The sequence below is a fragment of the Zonotrichia leucophrys genome, chromosome 3 (genome assembly GCF_028769735.1).
Source record: "Zonotrichia leucophrys gambelii isolate GWCS_2022_RI chromosome 3, RI_Zleu_2.0, whole genome shotgun sequence".
Taxonomy (NCBI): Eukaryota; Metazoa; Chordata; class Aves; order Passeriformes; family Passerellidae; genus Zonotrichia; species Zonotrichia leucophrys.
The window spans coordinates 73,863,155-73,881,012 of record NC_088172.1 but is presented as its reverse complement, the minus strand read 5'-3'; the positions used below and the strand labels follow the sequence as shown (position 1 = coordinate 73,881,012).

Genomic DNA, 17,858 nt, shown 5'->3' with positions numbered 1-17,858 from the left:
AAGAATCAGCACTTTCAGCAGCCCACAGCTTTATCAAATTACAATGTAAAATCCAGCTCAAAAGGGTGCCAGTTGGATTGGAATGAAAACATTTCCTTCCATTTATTGGGAGACACAGCATGAAAACCATCATGAATAACAAGCATGAACCTTTGCTGTGTGTCCCAACATGACATGAGCTGCTGAAGCGGGTTCAGAGGAGGGCCATGAAGAAGATGAGGGCTGGAGCTTCTCTTCTGTGAAAACAGGTTGAGAGAGCTGGAATTGTTCAGCCTGGCAAAGAGAAGGCTCTGGTGCAACCTTACTGCAGCCTTCCAGTACCCAAGGGATCTATAAGAAGTTTGGAGAGGGACTTTTTACAAGAGTGACAGTGACAGGAAAAGGGGGAATGGCTTTTAACAGAGAGAAGGCAGGCTGAGATTAGTATATTAGGAAGAAATTCTTTACTCTGGGGGTGGTGAGACACTGCAACAGGTTGTCCAGAGAAGTGGTGGATACGCCATCCCTCCCTTAAAGTGCCTAAATCAGGGCTGGATGGAGCTCTGAGCAACTCAGTCTAATGAAAGGTGTTCCCACCCATAGCAGAAGGGAGCCGGAGCTCTGGAGCTAAGGGATATTCAAAGCACCTTCCAACTAAAACCATTCCACAATTCTGTGATTTCAGTACGAAGATTTAGTCTAAGGACCTAGTTTGATGGATGAACAATTTACAATCCTATTAAGAGACAGTAGCTTTTTTCCTTCTTGCATAATCTTGACACTATTAAATTACAGGATTATTTTAAAGTATTTCAAGGGCAATAGGGAAAGTAAGAGCAGGTACGTGATCATTACTTAATCTGTAATATTTAAACAAAACCTGTGCAGGATAACTGAACATATAAACTCTTACACGGCATTATTCCAGTTTTACTAGAGCAGTATGCTTAAATGGCTTTCTTGAAAAAGCATATGATGCCTGACCAGTAGCTAGTAATCTTGAAATATCCAAGTTATTCAACATGTAGAAGAGATACATTTACAGGAGACAGAAAGGTGCCCACTAATACACAAATTATCACACTACTACTGTTAAGACTGACAGCAATCCTTGTAACAAAGCCTCATACCTACCTTCTACAAACATAGTTCCATAAAATATTCCCTACAAAACACTATTTTTTAATACTTTACACTGGCAAGCTGTGCAGAGACATTTTCTTAAAGTAAACCAAAAAAAACCCCACAGTTTTTTTCTTTACTACAGCTTGTTAAGGATCAATTAGTCCAAAAATCCTTCTCAGTGCAAGCACCACACCCAAGAATCTGCATATTCAATTCAGATAGGTTGGTCAGTACTAGACACAAAACAAGATACCATTCTAAAACATACCTATCCTGGCAAACAGGAACAGAATCAGTGACATGCACACAGAGGGGTCATAAGATAGCAAAGGCAGCTGCAAGCATTGCTCTTCTGGGAGCTGTTTGATAAACATTCTTTGAAAACACCCTTTTCACAAGAGCGTTGAGCACCTGAAAATACTAATTTGAAAGGAGAAAAAGACATTATCTGCTAGCTGACATTTTACTAGAAACAAGCTTGAAACGTCAATAAATCAAACAAGTGACTTGTGCTAGCCAAAAGCCCCTATCAAAGGAGCAGAAAGCAACACTCACCACAAACACTACGCTTGTGCACCTGACACAAGCACAGCAGTTACACAACCCTGTGCCCTTGCCCAGACAGCATCAGTGGAAAAACCACTGAAGACTAATGAACAGTATCAGAGGACACACTTTAAACACACTGATTGAACAGTGCTTCTAATAGGACATCTATGGTAATTTTAAGGGTAATCAGTTCAGCACTTCCCCTGGCTATGCAAAATTACTTACTTTCTTTTGCTTTCTATAGCTTTTAAATACCATAACTGCCAATGTTTTGAGTAAAATACAGAACAAAACTAGTAAAAATATTAATGCAAGCACCTGACTGCAATTTTACAATTTTTTCCTTATAGCTCTGAAGACTGAAAAAATTTTTAGACGTGTAACTACTACAGAGTCATACTTTGGACCCACACTGGTAAACTCCTAAGAATATATGAGCAACTTTAAGGATAAGTCTTCTCACTTCGAACCTTCCCGAAGCTCTTTAGATTGCTACATTCTGTCCATGCACAATAGCTTTCTAATCACAATACAACACAGAGAAGAAGCATTGATAATAATATTTAACAGCAATTTTTTCCAGAATTGCCTTGTTGTACAAGTGAAAAGCCCCCAAGGAACGTTCATTTATTAAGCTCATTCACTGGACAAATAAGAACCAGCCTTTTTACTGGAGTTCTGTAGGAGTCTTGATAATTTAATAAAGTAAATTTGACAAAACAGTAATGACCTATGCTGGTCTTCAGAAAGGTGAACTGATGACTATTTAATCAATATTTTTGCAACATAATCTCAACTCCCAAGATTAAAGAGAGATGCTCTTTTTAAACCAAAAGATTATTTTTTTAATGAATTAAAATAGCACAAGGAAATTTATCAGCTAAGACTTCAAGTTTCCAGTGCATAACCAGCCATTACCGAAACTCAGCTTATGGAAGTGGATGTTACAAGCTCTGGTATATTTTAAGTGGAATGCCTGTTAACTTAGGGGCTCATGTGAAGCTGAATGAAGCCAACAACTCGGGAAACATGGAATCTCACTTCCCAAAAAGACTGAAAATTATACAAAGCCCTACTCAAATGCTTACAGAGACATCCTCCTGAATCAGAACACTTTTTCTCTGGTGAGTTTGATCAGACAAGTTCCTTGCTCCTCAGTTTGTGGCCAATCTCACTGGTTTGCTAAAAATGCATGCAAGGGACATCACTGCTTGTCCTTCCAGTTTAAGGGATAAGAATTTGCAGTTCTTCCATCATCTTCCTGGCACAGGGAACTCTTTCAGTGAATGATGGATATACTTAGTATATCCATCATTCACTGAAAGACAGTCCTTTCAGTTTTAAATTCATTCTAGCTTAAAACTTTGGAGGTTTCCCTTCTTTTTTTTTCTGCAAAAAAAGTGACAACAATCTAATAGGAAACAAACATGAATGGACCAATTTAGATATTCAGCAAAACCAAAAAGGAAAGCAGAATTTTTGTACATAAACTGAAAGCAAAAAATATGTCTCCTCATTATGAGCAGAAAAAAACCCAGCAAAGCTTTCCTTGTTCTTGTGTAGAGCACAAAGAGCAAGAACGAATGCGTGCCATGTGTGGTACCCAAATATTACATATGCACATATGTAAATAGAAGATGCAAGAAAGAAATCACTGTGAGAACACAAACACAGTGCATGTAAAATTAAGACAGAGGAACAACAGCCTATCTTTCTCCATTTTAGACCTATGTATGTTGAAAATAGGTTTTTTTTTTTCCAGAGCCCATGTTTGTTAGTCAAGAGCAGACCAGATGTTAGCATAAACACCAGAACAGTTAAATCCCTTCTGAACACTTAAAAACAGTTCAACTCCCCCTGCCTACAGCAGTCCCACCAGAGCTGCTAAGACTGGTCTGCATTACTACAACTTTACTTAGCAGTGGAGGTGCTTAGGAGAAAAAAGACTGAAGGAAAGCAGATTGAAATTGCAATTAACAGCATATTGTGAAATGGCTCTCTAAACTGGTACTAAATACAAGAGTATTCAGAGCAGCTTTGAAATACTGACATGTGCATTTAAGAGAACCATCTACCCAAAAAGTCTATGATGACAATCACTGCCTTTTCTTATGACATGATCATGCCAAGTTGTCTATCTCAAAAATATGATGCCTCAGGGAAGAGCAAAGAAGTCTTTCAAGTTATTTCCTCTAGAATAAAAATTAGTTGTCTACTTTAAAGAGATGTTATCTCATGCAATGTTAAGGAAGAAGCCATACACTCCTTTCAACTCTCTCCATCAGATGTGTGTGTGCATAATTTTTTCTACAGTTTACTTTTATTGCTACCACATTCCAGCATTCATTTTTAGCTCAGGGCAACCACTGTTGTTTCTGAGCTAGCTATCCAAGTGACTGCCAAGTTGGGCAAGAAGCAAGTCAATGTTGCTTTGGCATCATATGCTTGTAAACATTTTCATTTAACTCTTAGATGAAAAGTAAAAGAATATACCAAGAAAGCTGGATACTACCATCACGTACAAGAAACATGTGAAAGGCTGCTTCTTGCTACACTCAGATTCTGGGAATGCTGAGCATACCTTTCAAAAATTCATCAGCCTAATGAGGAGACACATCTGAACCCCATGAAGCGTCCCCAGGTAGGCACAGTTTTGCAACTGCTATGCTGCTCACTTCTCATTTCAAGACATATTGTCAAAACTTGATTTTGACCTTAAGAATGCAAACCATCCCCCTTTAAAAATGCATAAACAATTTTAAAAGCCACAAGGTTTGGATATTAATTCATTTTCCCATATTTTCATCTATTTTGTGATTAGTTTCTCTCTCTCCCCTCTCCATCCCCACTGAATAAACAGCTAACAAACCCTAGTGCATAACCTACCACTGAATCTCAGTATAAGCAGCAGACAGCAGTTAGCCATTTTCTTCGTTTACAAATCCATTCAAGTTTGCAAGATCTAAACCTAGTTCAAGGAGCCATCATGTTACACACTTTATAAAGGTTTCTCAAACTTTGGCTAGACTTCAGAAATTTCTGAATGTGTAGTACAAGCGTTGTTGCATCAAGAATGTAGTTTGAGGCAGAATGTAACAAAATAAGAACACTGTGTTTTACACATTCACCTGTTTTCTCCTAACAAATAAAACATGACCTTTTCTGAAGTCCATTAATCTTATGGAACTCCATCCATTTCTCTATACTGACAGAATTAGCTCTGAGGACTACTACAGAAAGGAGTTATTCAGAAAGACTCTTTAGAGATGGTTCTGACTTTGTTTTACCCGACCTGCAAAATTTCATTGTTTGGCAATGCCTACATATGCCAGGCAGGAAACAGGAGTTATTATTGAAGTCCAGAATAAAGACCAATCTATCTCTAAGAGATAAGAGATCAAGTGAGGCAGGCAGATAAGGAGCAAGAAAAACATTCAAAGCACAGATATGTCCAGCACTGCATTGCTTCAATGCACAAAACCCCACCAATGTGTGCTACAGTCACAACAATACTCAAGAAAGGACATGAAAAAGAAGAAGTTACTTTGGGAACACTTACAGAAACACCTTCCAAATGCATGAAGTAGCACAGTAGTAATAAAAAAATGCATTTGAAATCTTAATGAACTGCTGCAGAGTATTGCACCTCAGTCAACAAACACATTAAGCTTCTGTAGCAACAGGTAACAGTAAGATGGAAAGAGCATTAAGAAATCAGTAGATCAAGGTATAATTTGCTCTTTAGTGCTTTTAAGGCCTTATTGTTAATAGTGCAAACTTTATGGGTTGGAAAATCACATTTAAGCTGTTCTTCTGTTTAAAATAACGTAGACATTGTGTGATTGTTTACAGTAATGAGATCACCAGCCGGTGATGCTTTAAAGCAGGTCTGTAAGCCCAGAGCTCACTGATGGGGGAGGCCAAAGACAGAACTTCAGTGACTCTTTCCTCACCACAGCACACCACTGGCACGCTGCCAACCACCACAAGGTCCAGCAGTGCACCCAGCACTTAGAAAAAAGCTCTAGTTAGGCACCACTGCTGAACGCCTGAGCTGCTAAAAAATGAGCACCAACAACTATAGCTACTGATTCTAGTATTCCTAATTCTGCATGGCTTGCATAGGCTCTTGAGTCAAATATTTCTCAAATGAGAATATTCAGAAAAAAAAAAGTGGTCTTGGCAAATGGAATAATTTTTTTTTATTCCCATTTTTTAAAAAAAGTAGCCATATAAAGATTAGTGAAGGCATCAGGCAGCATTAGTGTGAGGACTTCAGTCAGCAGCTGATCGATGGTAACCATTATCAGTCGCTTATCAGCTGATTGATGGTGACTGCCTAACCCCAAGGATCTGGGCACTGAAAACTCCTCTAGATGTTGCACACAGATGCCACATTATCAAGCCATTAGCAGTGCATTGCTGTACCCACTGCTGTTGGGCAGAAGAGGAAAAAGGGACTATGAAGACTCCACACGCTGCAATTCCCTTGCATTAGCAGCTCAGGAGTCGAATCCCACAGCAGGCACATCACACTGAAACCAGACGAGAAGATCTGGCAAGAAGCTGCAATTCTGCTTCAAAGTTGCAACAACTGTAGGACAGAACCAAAGAAGCAGCAAAATGGGATTCTTTAGCAAGAGGAATATGGCATAAAAAATAAGTTAAAGCTTAGAAATCTTCTTTCTGTGGATTAATTCTCTGACTAAATCAACTACCTCCAACAGTAAGAAAAGGAAGTGATCAAAACTTCCTGATGAAATGAGTGAGAGAACAGAATCATTGCAAATATTACATTTTTTGCTGTATGGTAACCACTGGTAGATTGGGTGCTGTTGATATAAGAGATTCACATCATCTTTTAGTACTGCATTCGTTTTGAAAAAAATATTATCTAAAATAACTTGCTTGCATTAATTTCCCATTTCCATCACTCCCACTAACAAATGAAACTTTGGTAATTCATTCCCTAACTTGGCTGCACTCTGTAATGGTTGGAAGTCCTTAATCAGAACAAGAAATGTTTTCCTTTAACTTTCCATTATCTATGGATTTACAAAAGACAATGTAACCTAAAAATAGTCAGGTTTGCTGGTATGAAGGCTAACTGCTTACTAAGACAAAATGATATCAATCAAAAATCATACGAAACCAAAGTTTTTCTGGCAATTAATCCTGAATCCCAAATCAATTCTTGCTCTCTTTTACTGTCTGAACTATGATTTATGGGATAGCATGTGGACAGACTTTGTTCTTTAATACACGGAAGACAAGATACAGGTTTAAGTGCAAAGTCTCATCAATGTATTTGTTTTATCAACAGAACCATTTTACCAGAAATCCCCAAGAGGTAAGACAAGAACAATGAACAATTCTGATTTTACAGTGAAAGAACAACTACACACTTTACCTGTCATATAGACACATTTCTATTAATTGTACATGAACCCTGAGCAGTATCTTCACAAAACTATCATAGTTGCCAGTGCAGTTTCAACTACATGCATGCCGCCCCTGGACATATTTTAATTTTAGCTTAGCTTCTTCTAATAGTTGTTTTTGAAACGATAACAAACTAAATTCTGTTAAATTCTGAAGCTGTCCTCTGAAAATACCATTCTCTTCCCATGAGCACAAGACTGCTTTTCACAACCTCTAAACCCACGATAAAATACTCTAGAGGGTGCTATTTAGAAGTAGAGTCATAATGCAACTTATTTCCTGACATACTCATTCAGCTAACTGCTGAATGACACCCAAGTAAGCACCTGGTCCCAAATGCCACAGTTGGTCGATCAAACCGGAGTCATCAGCACACGCTGCTTGCGAGACAAGAAGGCCACAGACTTCAGAGCACAACTTCTCACAGTGCCTCCACAGGCATTGTATAACTGAGTGATAAGTCACTCTCACCTCTGGGACAAGACCATGTTCATGCTCTGCATGTGCCCAGAACAAAGGCCAGTGAGAAGAACCCTGGAGTGTCTCACTGTAAGTACCACACGAGTTTCCAAGACATCTCAGACCTGCTACATCAACTTTCCTAGGCCTCCAACACTTGTACTAATAAATTTTCCACAAGAGCACTCTGGAAATATTTGACGTCATCCACAGGCATTCTAGCAACTCTGTGGCACGATGAACAGAAGGAACCATCCTGGAATAAGTAAGAGTACAACGGTGAAATAAGAATCAGCAGCTCCAGTTACAGAAAGCTGATATTAGCAAGCACCAGACCAGTGTGTGACTCTCTTTCTTGATGGACTGGTACCACTACAAAGAGCACAAGGGTCAGACTGATTTACCAGCACTAACAAAAAGTTCACAAATATGCTTGTATACATAGAAAGAATATTCAATAATAATAAATTATTTAATTTTATCAGTGCCACTGAAGGATAATATTCCTATTTTCTCCTCTCATTCTGAGAAATCATTCCTTGTGCTTACCCTGTTCTGGACCTCTCTTCTCACCAAGGTCCTTCGAACCAATAAAACCCAGTTTGATTTACTAGAACAGAAGAATGTAAAGCCAACAAATAGTTTCCTGCCACTCTGATGAGTTAAATCAACTTACAGAGGTGTTCAGTTGCAAGAGCTAGTGCATGGGTGGAGACCCGAGGGGCACAGCGATTTACAGGGAGGGAAGAAAGGAGGAAGAAAAACTTCCTTCATCAGGAGCAACGAGCTGTTAAAAATGGCAGAAGTTCATGGCTTGCGATATGGCCACGGAATTCTAGACTGAGATAACATCAGAATTTTTCCCTTTTCTTCATCCTTTACCCAGCTGATTCAAAGCAAGTAACAAGTACATGAAAACGTGCACGCAGAAATTCACTGTTTGCCTCTCTTGTCTCTCCTCCAAAACTCAGTATTAAACATACACATTCACCTAGGCGCCCTTCAAGTTTCAAGAACAAAGTCGTAAAGGACGAACTGAGTCACTCTGTTCTATGATCCACAAAGCCACGCAGTCATACCACAGCACCACATCAGATTTATTAAAAAAAAAAAAAAAGAAAAAAATACCAGACCAAAAAACAGAGAAGTGGAAAAAAAATTCATTTGTAAAAACAGCTATTTACGAATCTATTTGTTTACTTCAAAATTTAATTCCCTGAAGTTCAAGGTATTGACTTGTCAGCTTTGCAACTGACTTGTTTTTGAAAACACCAGTTTATATGCACTTCTCATTGGATAACAACAGTTCAGCGATGGGACTCTTTGGGGAATGGTACGCACTTCCAAAATATGTTTATTTAAGAGCAAATTTAATTTGCGCAGTCAACAAAAGCACACAGATAACAACACTTACGTGAAACCTGCACATACTACAGGCATTTTAGCTGCTGTATCTCTCAACTTTAAGAAAAAACCGTGTGCACCTTCAGTTCACTGTGCTGTTCTCTCCAGAATTACTATACTAGAGATGCTAAGAAAAACACCTGAGATCTGTGTTGTTTTAAATCAGGCATTAAGAGTATTTTGCTTGCAGGCTAGAGACGATTTTGGGTGGGTTTTTTTCTTTTTTAGCAGGAATAAGGCCTCCGTAGAGAGGGAAAAAAATTTATAAATATCTAAGCAGGTAAATGTGGGATTCCATTGACACAACACCGATCTCGGAGCGAGGGCAGGCGAATCATTTGCCAGCCAGTTTCAGCTGAAGACGCCCGAGTAGTGGCGGACTACGCGAATCCCCCACGTGCATCCTACAACTCGCGGGCGGTTTCGCGCCGCTGCCGGCGCTGGGCCCGGGAGGGCTCCGGGCGGGATCCCGGCCCCGCGGCGACGCTGCCGAAGCCGCCGAGCGCGGCCCCTTCCCGGCGCCCCCCGGACACAAAGAGTGGGAGGCCTGAGGGGGAGGGAGAACGCGACCCCAGGCGCATTCCTGCTGCCGGGGGCCAGCTCCGGGCGGCGAGGAGGGCGCCTTCCTCTTCCTCCTCTTCCCCCGGCGCCGGGACAAAGGAGGCGCGGGAGGGCTGCGGAGCCCGGCACGGGGCTCTCGCCACGGAAGGCTCCGCTGCCCCGCAGCCCCCGCCGCCCCCGGCCCTGCGCCTCCCCGGGCGCTCGGGGTACAACCGGCGCGGTTAGAAGCGCCCGGCGGGGCCGGTAGCGGGGCCGCCCGCCTCAAGGTGACACTCGCGGCCTCCCCCGCGCCCCGGCCGCCTCCCTCCTCCTCCTCCTCACCTGGCACCTGCAGACGATGTCGGCGTCCTGAGCTAGCAGATCCACCACCTTGCCTTTACCCTCGTCGCCCCACTGGGCGCCCAGCACGACGGTGACCCTGTTGCCGGGGCGGCGGGCGGCGCACTCGCCGTTGGGGATGCCGGGGCCGCCGTGCTCCGCCATGGCTCGCACTGCCCGCTCCGGCGCCGCTCCAGGCACATGCGGCAGCGCGCGGCAGCCGCTCCGTTCCCCCCGCCTCCGCCTCCTCCTTCCCCTCCCCGCCAGGCGGGCGGGCGGTGCCGCTGCTGGCGCGTCCAGGTGCCGCCGCCTATCGGCCTGACCTGCCCTGCCAGTCCCCGCCAGCCCGACCCCTGCCCTCAGCTGGAGCTCGCCGCTCGTTCGCGTGGAAAACCGAAGCGGTCACCACCGTTCCCGGCCGCTCTTTTCCCTGCGCTCCCCCACTACACCTCCCAGTTCCGACTACGTTACCCAGCGCGCCGCGCGGCCTTCCCCACGCGAGGCGCGGCGGGGAGCCGGGCGCGGAGCATGCTGGGGCGCGTAGTCCCCGCGGCCGCACCTGCGGCAGGACGGCGCCTCGGCGGTTGCCCCAGGCGGCCCCGCGGCGGCGGGAGGCCGAGGCACGGGGGGGGCGCGGCCATGGCGGGGCCGGGATGGCGCCTGTGCCTGGCGGCCGTGGGCAGAGGGTTCCAGGGCGGCGATGGCGTGCCCGTGGCGCAGAGGTGGCTGCGGCTCCCTCTCCCCCTGGGTTGCAGCTGCCGCGGTAGCTGCGGCTCTTGCCGCGGGTGTCAGAGCTGCACGCGTGTGTGCAGTGTGTCGCAGCACTGCCTGCGCGCTTGGGCTCGCTGCATCAATGATCTCAAGGCTATAAATTAAAGTTTGGGGAACGAAGGCTGAATATTAGAGGCCATTTTCTCCAGAGACACCGGAACATGGCCCCAGGCTTATTCATGAGGAAATAAAACAATAATGGAAAAAACCATAGCAGAGAAACGCCTTCACCATGTACACTCAGAATTGGAACCAATGTCTCAGTGGCTGTTTTCCTTCCTTCCTCCTTCATAGAACCAATAACCCCGAGGGAAGATTTTTTTCCTTTTTTTTTTTTTTCCCTGTAAAGTAGCTATTAAAAAGGCATAAAAATGGGAACGATGTAATAATTATTGCCAAGACAGTTACTCAAAGACCTGAGTCACTGAGCAGTCACAGCAGCTGTCTGGCAGGCTGGAGTCTTTTAGTTGCTTCTCAGCTCTTTCAGATTATTCCAGCCGAGAAGTTGAGGATCTATAAAAGCCACTGGAGAAAAGTTTATCTGTGTCTTGTAAAGCTAGAGAGGTATGTAACACATAATTAAATACAATATTGACAGAGAACTTTTTTTTTTTTTAGATGGAAATACATAAATCCTTCATGTCAGTGCTAACAGATGCTATGACAAAGTAGTCAATTCGGAATGAAGACATTGAGCAACTGTAAGTGATGGGAGGCAATTGTGTGTATACAATTCAAGGAGCATAATTCCTTAAAGAAACCTTATAGCCCATATTTTGTCTCCTTTTGCTAAAAAACCCCATATATATATATATATATATATACAGTCATGACTTCTGTATCCCTGCACAGAGCTTGTGGGAAGTCACTAAAAGGCATATAGAGCTGCTGAAGTGATTTTTCTCCAGTCATCTTGACACAATGGCAAACTTTGCTCTAGTACAGTCACTTCTGGGGCCATAGATCATCTCATGACTCTTCAAGCATTGGTAAAGATTGTTTCAGGATATGATTTTCCAGTATAGCTGAATCATATGAACACTTCATTGTTGCCAAAGCAAATATTACCTTGGATCTCAAAATATATTTGAGTTCATAGTGTCCTAGTAATGGGATGTAAGTGTAATGTCACTTTCCAAAGACTCTCAGACACAGGAATCTGTTGTTCTGCTATTTTTATTTGGTGCAGGGGAGCTCTGAGATTATGTTTTGGTATGGTTTGTTGCTAGGGAGGAAAATGATAGACACTTCACTTCTGGAAAACCTGTAAATATTTAATAAAGATCAATTTAATCTATACTGGCTGGTACTGCAAGGTTTAGAAATTTTACGTAATACATGGTATTATGTGGATATTATCATCTATCCCCTCTTCTTTGTAAACTAAACGGAGGCTTTCATTCCAATACTAAGAGATACTAAATATTCCTTATTGGCACGATTCACTAACTGTATTTATAGTATAGTACTGAAATCTGGTAACTTTTGACCAAAAGACAACCACAACTGGTGTGTAATACCCTTTATCAAAAACAGGCACTGCATTTGTTGTGGCTCATCTGGTATAAGCAAGAAAACCAGCAACAATATGAAATGCTACTGTGCTGGGTTTTTCCTCAAACACACGTGGACTGTATTTGCTTTTTGCCTGCCTTGGTCAAGCTGAGCCTGCTCTGGGAAGGCCGGGTGGGCATTTAGAGGTGTCTCCAAACAAACAGCAAGAGTTTATGTTAAAGGAGTGAAGGAATGTGACTGCCTTTTTGGCATGAGCAAGATGGTATGTGGGAATTGCCTTTGTAAAACTGAACCCATGGAAAAAGTGTACTCTGGTGAAGCTGGGGTTGTATCAACTTCTGAGTTGTTTACAGTGTTATTGACTGGATACAATGAACTGAGGCAGTTACATTTATCACAAATTTCACACTCTTTTGGGTACATTCAGGCTTTTCATCTGAACTCCATTTCCTGCCTCCCAATAAATGCAGGAGACTCAGAAATTTTTGATAAACATTAAACAGAAGCAGTGTGAGATCTCCATTTCATTCAGATGTTTTAATGATATATGTGAAATTGTTACATCCCTGTATTTTTAATTATACTAACGAAGTATCCCACATATTCTGATTATGCATTTATAAAATGACATACCAAGTAGTTTAGAGGAGAATTTGGGTAAGAACTCCAGAAAATCAAGAGTGTGCATGAATGAAGGGTAAGTGCTGTAACAAGGAAGAAGGCCAGCTGGACTGCTGGCTCATGGGTCAGAGTGTGCTACTTCTTTCTCCTTAATGATACTTCTTAATTGTGTTGAAGGACTCCTGAGTGATGTTAATACTTTTCTGATATGGTTTCTCCTACTGTAAGCAATTTCTGACTCTCAGGAAAGATACAGATGGAAGAAATGACCCTTGGCAATGAAAACATCAGTGCACATGGCCTATGGTAGGAGTTTTCTGTTAAAATTGGTTCTGCCTGTGACAATGATGTAATACACAGATATTTTACAGGGAGGTTTTATCTACATTAAAACAGTGGTTGCAGAAAAGTATTCTGTGGGCCATGTGGGCCATGGTTAGCTAATCTGCATGTGTCATACAGAACAGTGTTAAAGAATAAAATTTTGAAATTTTCCACTAATCTCATTAAAACATCCAGTAAAAGATAAGTTAGTTTTACTTCCTGATTATTTACATCATCTTGAGAGCATTTTCTTATTGTAAGTTGATGTTAAGATGTACAGTGGCTCACAAAAAATATTAGGTGTTGAAAACGTCAAAGTCAAAAAAAGCCTAAGAATCACTGTGCCAGACATGGTCAGCATCTGTAGTATTTCAGGCTCTCCAGGATGCTGTCAGCTTAGCTTAGGAGGAAAAGAAATCATTATACAGTCAGGACATACATAATTTTATTTGAACAGTGTGCTAATGTAATTGATCCCTGCTTGTTGCCTGTTATTACTATTTTAAAATTAGTTTTTCCATTTAAAATTTCCCTTAATTGTTTTTGTTACATTCATTAATCTTTTTTCCTCATGATAAAAATGAGATAAAGAACATTACAAAGTACTGGTTTTGTATGTTATCACAAATTATATATTTGGATGCACTAGCAAGTGTTCCTAGGTCTGTTTTTTTGTTAGAATAGTTCCCTTATCTGAGTCATTGCAAAAGTGTCAGCTCAAGGGAGGGGAACACGGTAGCCCCAGTTTACACAGGCTTAATCTGTTTGAGAACAGCACCCTGAGTTCACAATCTCTTGAAAGTGCAACTAGGGCTGTGGGTAAGAGCTACTGCTCAGTTTGGTTGTTAAATACAGGTTAGAATAAAGCTTTGTCTTTGTTAACCTGAAACCCATACACCCAAGACTTGAAAACCCTGAATTTCTTCTGCTACTAATCCTATCTGATGTTTTGGGCCATGATAATATGAGACTAAGCAGGTGAATGGGGCAAAGTGTGACCTTAAAGGCAGGTGATGAAGATGTGTCACCCATTCGGCCTTCTCAGAGAGCTGGGGCTGGGAAATGTGCCCTGCCAGCCGCCTTCACTCAGGGACTTGTTTGTGGAGCTGTTGAGACACAGTCATCTTGTAGGTCCCCAAAGTGTCACTGGTACTGCACAGTAGCCAGGTTGTCTCACATACATGTAAGAAAAACTTGAGCCAAAAGCTTTATGAATATTTTACATGCTTTTATGTTCAAGTTTTTCTCAATTTTTTTTTTCTTTTTCTTTCTTTTTTTTTTACATTTGGTCCAGTGTGCTTATAAATAATGCTATAATCCTTCAGTCTCAGAGATGTAGATTATCTGTCACTGGAATGCTGAACTGTAGATGTATTCTCAGTTTAAAAGAAATGTGAGCTTTTTCTCAGAGGATCCTGAAATCGTAAGTTTTCAAGGTTTAATATAAATGCATTCTTAGTTGTCCTTAGCTCATGCTAACGAGGGTCAAGCATTTGTGTGTTATTTTTAAAATAATTTTATTTCACCAAAACCAACAATTTGGTTGAATTGTCCATTTGCTGGGACTTCAAAAATAAAGTCTGTGTAAATAAATTTGTGATCTGATCATTGCATACTTGTGATACTTTGGATGCAGGTGTCTCTCACAGCACCATAGTCTGTAGTGAAATGGAGCTCCAGAATTGGATGTGCTGTTTACAAAATAACCCATCTTTATTGCTAAAAGATTGTGGTGGAAAACTGCCAAGTAAGAAGGGAGTTTCATTAGTACAGAGATGGTTTGATGAATCAATGAATCTAAGATTTCTGATAGCCTTGTCTATTTTATATCCATATTAAATATTTTACATGCATCCCTTTAGCATCCGGCTACTCTGCTTTACCTAGTGGCATCCCATACTTTCTCTGGGGACAAAAGGCAGCTGGTTCTCATGTGCAGCTGCAAAACCCCTCAGCTTTTGCAATGACCACTGAGTGGTTTTGTACCTCTTTCTGTATTCTGCAGTATGATTAAAGCTTAAAAAGGATGTTACCAAATTTTAGTCTTACATTAAATGGTAAGATAAAAAATGGTAAGATAAAAAAACCATCATGCAGACATTATTAAGTAACAATGAATACAAAATATGTGAGCAACATCTCTTAATTTAATATTTTCTCTTACCAGATGAGATTGCTGAAACTTAACTAATGAACATCAAAACTAATTGATGCCTGTTTGTGTTCACTAACTCTCTCTGAGTTTCCAAGCATGCCCATGTGTTTGTAAACAGTCTCAGTGAACACAACTGGACTATCCATGAATCAAAGCTTTTTCTACAAGTAATGATATAGATGTATATATTGATACAAGCAGATGTATATATTGTTACAGGCAAACCATAACCTAATAGGACTAGGAAGAACAGTGTATCAAAGCAAAATGTACTTCTGATCATTCTAATTTTTTCCTGTGGTAAGTGATGGCAGCTTCACAAACAGAAAGTTTAAGTATTTTTCTGTGTAAATATTTTTATAAACATGTAATAGTATCATTTTCTGTAGAAAATAACACATAGTATTTAATTATCTGATGTAAATAAAATAAAAATCTATCCATTTGGAATCTATGATTTTCAGATAATGTATATCTATATTCAGGTCAAATTGAGAACTTCTTTGTTTGCATTTTGAATTAAAATCCATTAAAAATTCTGTACTTCAAATATGTCTAAAAATGAAGGATATTAACATGTGGATTCAGATGTAGCACTGAACAAATCCACAGCTACCCATTGCCTGAGGTAAATCAGCATTTCAAGACAGAATTGCAGAAGGCAGCTCATAAGCAATAGATTACAAAGAGGAGACAAACTTGAGAGAATAAAGTTGCAGCTAAAAAACATCTGCTCAAAGTAGGAATTAAAAATAACCGAAGAGAGGATGCCACTGGTGTGGAGGAGACAGAATGCTCTTGAAGTGTGCTGGAGAAGCCAGGAAAAATGAGTAGTGAAACATAAGAGCACATATTGTAGCATAGCAGGACCTGACAGGAGCCCTGGCAGTTGTCAGTCTAGGAAGCCCTACCAGAGTTGTGATCACCTTGTACTTGGAAGCATTAAGAGCAAGGAAAGGAAAAGTCTAATGGTTGTGAGACTACTGAAAAAAGCTCTGTAGACTTTCTGAATAAACCCATTAGCTTTTAGGTGAAAACAGGAACTTGTATTCTGCTCCTATCATCCATGGGGTTTGCTAGTATCTGGCTTGCTTTGTTTAGTGAGGAGGAAAACATCTGTAATGCTAGTCAGCGGTATTTTAATTGAATACTTTTGCTTACAAAATATGTATACGAAGTCCTGTTTCTCTAAACATAATAGAAATAAATAGCAGTACATTTATTTCTCAAGAGTTTTGAACCCTTCTGATAATTCCTGTGAATCTAAAGCATGATGTGCTTGCCCTCAAAGCCATGCAACTGCTGTTTATTTGTACAGTAGGATAGTAAGGTTTTTACTTGGATTTTTTTCTGTCAACCCTAGGATAGTCTTTCATGCATTTAATTATTCTTTCACTGTTTGATTAGTGTTAATATTTTCTGAGAATGTCTTCCTAAATTTCCCAGATACTACTGTAGAAATGAACACTTAATTGCTCTTTTAAATTTTGTTTTGCCGGAAGGAATCCACTGAGTGTAGTTACTAAACTATAACATAATGTGATTGACAAGAAGCCAAAACCAACCTTAATAGAAGCAATCTCTCATCCTAGAAGAAACAAAGGTCAACTTCTTCCACTTCAGACACAGTAATTAAAATTACTTGTGTGTTTGCTTGATAACTACAAATTTAGTTTTGTAGTCATAGAGGTTTTTTTCAGCAAATTTGAAGATAATCTGTAGTTACAGGGTCACAGAATCCTTAGGGCTGGAAGGGACCTCTTGAGATCATCCATTCCAACCCTCCTGTCAAGTCAGGGTCACTGAGAGCAGGAACTTATCCAGGTGGGTTTTAAATGTTTCCAGAGAGGGAGACCCCACAACCTTCCTGAGCAGCCTGTTCCAATGCTCTTCTACCTTCAATGGAAAGAAGTTGTTCCTCATGTTGAGGTGGAACTTGTTGTGTTTTAGTTTATGGCTCCTCATCCTGTTAGTGGGCACCATGGAGAAGAGTCTGGCACCATCCTCTTGGCACCCTCCTTTGAGAGGTTTAAATGCATTAATGAGATCCCCTCTGAATCTTCTCCAGACAGAACAGGCCCAGCTCCTGCAGTCTCTCCTCATAAGAGATGCTCCAGACTCCTCATCCTTTTAGTGGCATCCACTGGACCCTCTCCAATATCTCCTTTTGTTTCTTGTGCTGAGGAGCCCAGAACTGGACACAGCATTCCAGAGGTGGCCTCACCAGGGCTGAATCATCTCCCTTAACCTGCTGACCACTCTTCCCAATGCTCCCCAGGACACCATTGGCCCTCCTGGCCACAAGGGCACTGCTGGCTCATGGACAACTTGTCATCCACAGGAACCCCAGGTCCTTCTCCACAGAGGTCTCTCCAGTAGGTCAGTCCCCAGTCTGTGCTGGCACGGGGTTTTTCCTCCCCACCTCAGGAGAATTTGCCCTTGCTGTGCCCCATTGTGCTGCTCTCTGCCCAATTCTCCAGCCCATCCAGGTCCCACGGAATGGCAGCAGAGCCTTCAGGTGATCCATGACACTCCCCCAGTTCAGTGCCATCAGCAAACTGGCTGAGGGGGCCTCCATGCCACTGATAAACAAGCTGGATAAGAATGGGCCCAGTATTGATCCCTGGGGAATGCC

The 17,858-nt window shown here is 41.5% G+C and overlaps 1 protein-coding gene across 1 annotated transcript in view; it reads right to left on the bottom strand.

Annotated features, from left to right (window-relative positions):
* Positions 1 to 10,213, bottom strand: part of ADSS2 (adenylosuccinate synthase 2) — a 36,614-nt gene extending 26,401 nt beyond the window's left edge. The window contains exon 1 of the mRNA XM_064708819.1: positions 9,841 to 10,213. Within this exon, the coding sequence (XP_064564889.1) occupies positions 9,841 to 10,002 (162 nt within the window). The 5' untranslated portion in view covers positions 10,003 to 10,213. The remainder of the gene's footprint in view (positions 1 to 9,840) is intronic.
* Positions 10,214 to 17,858: the final 7,645 nt, after the last annotated feature.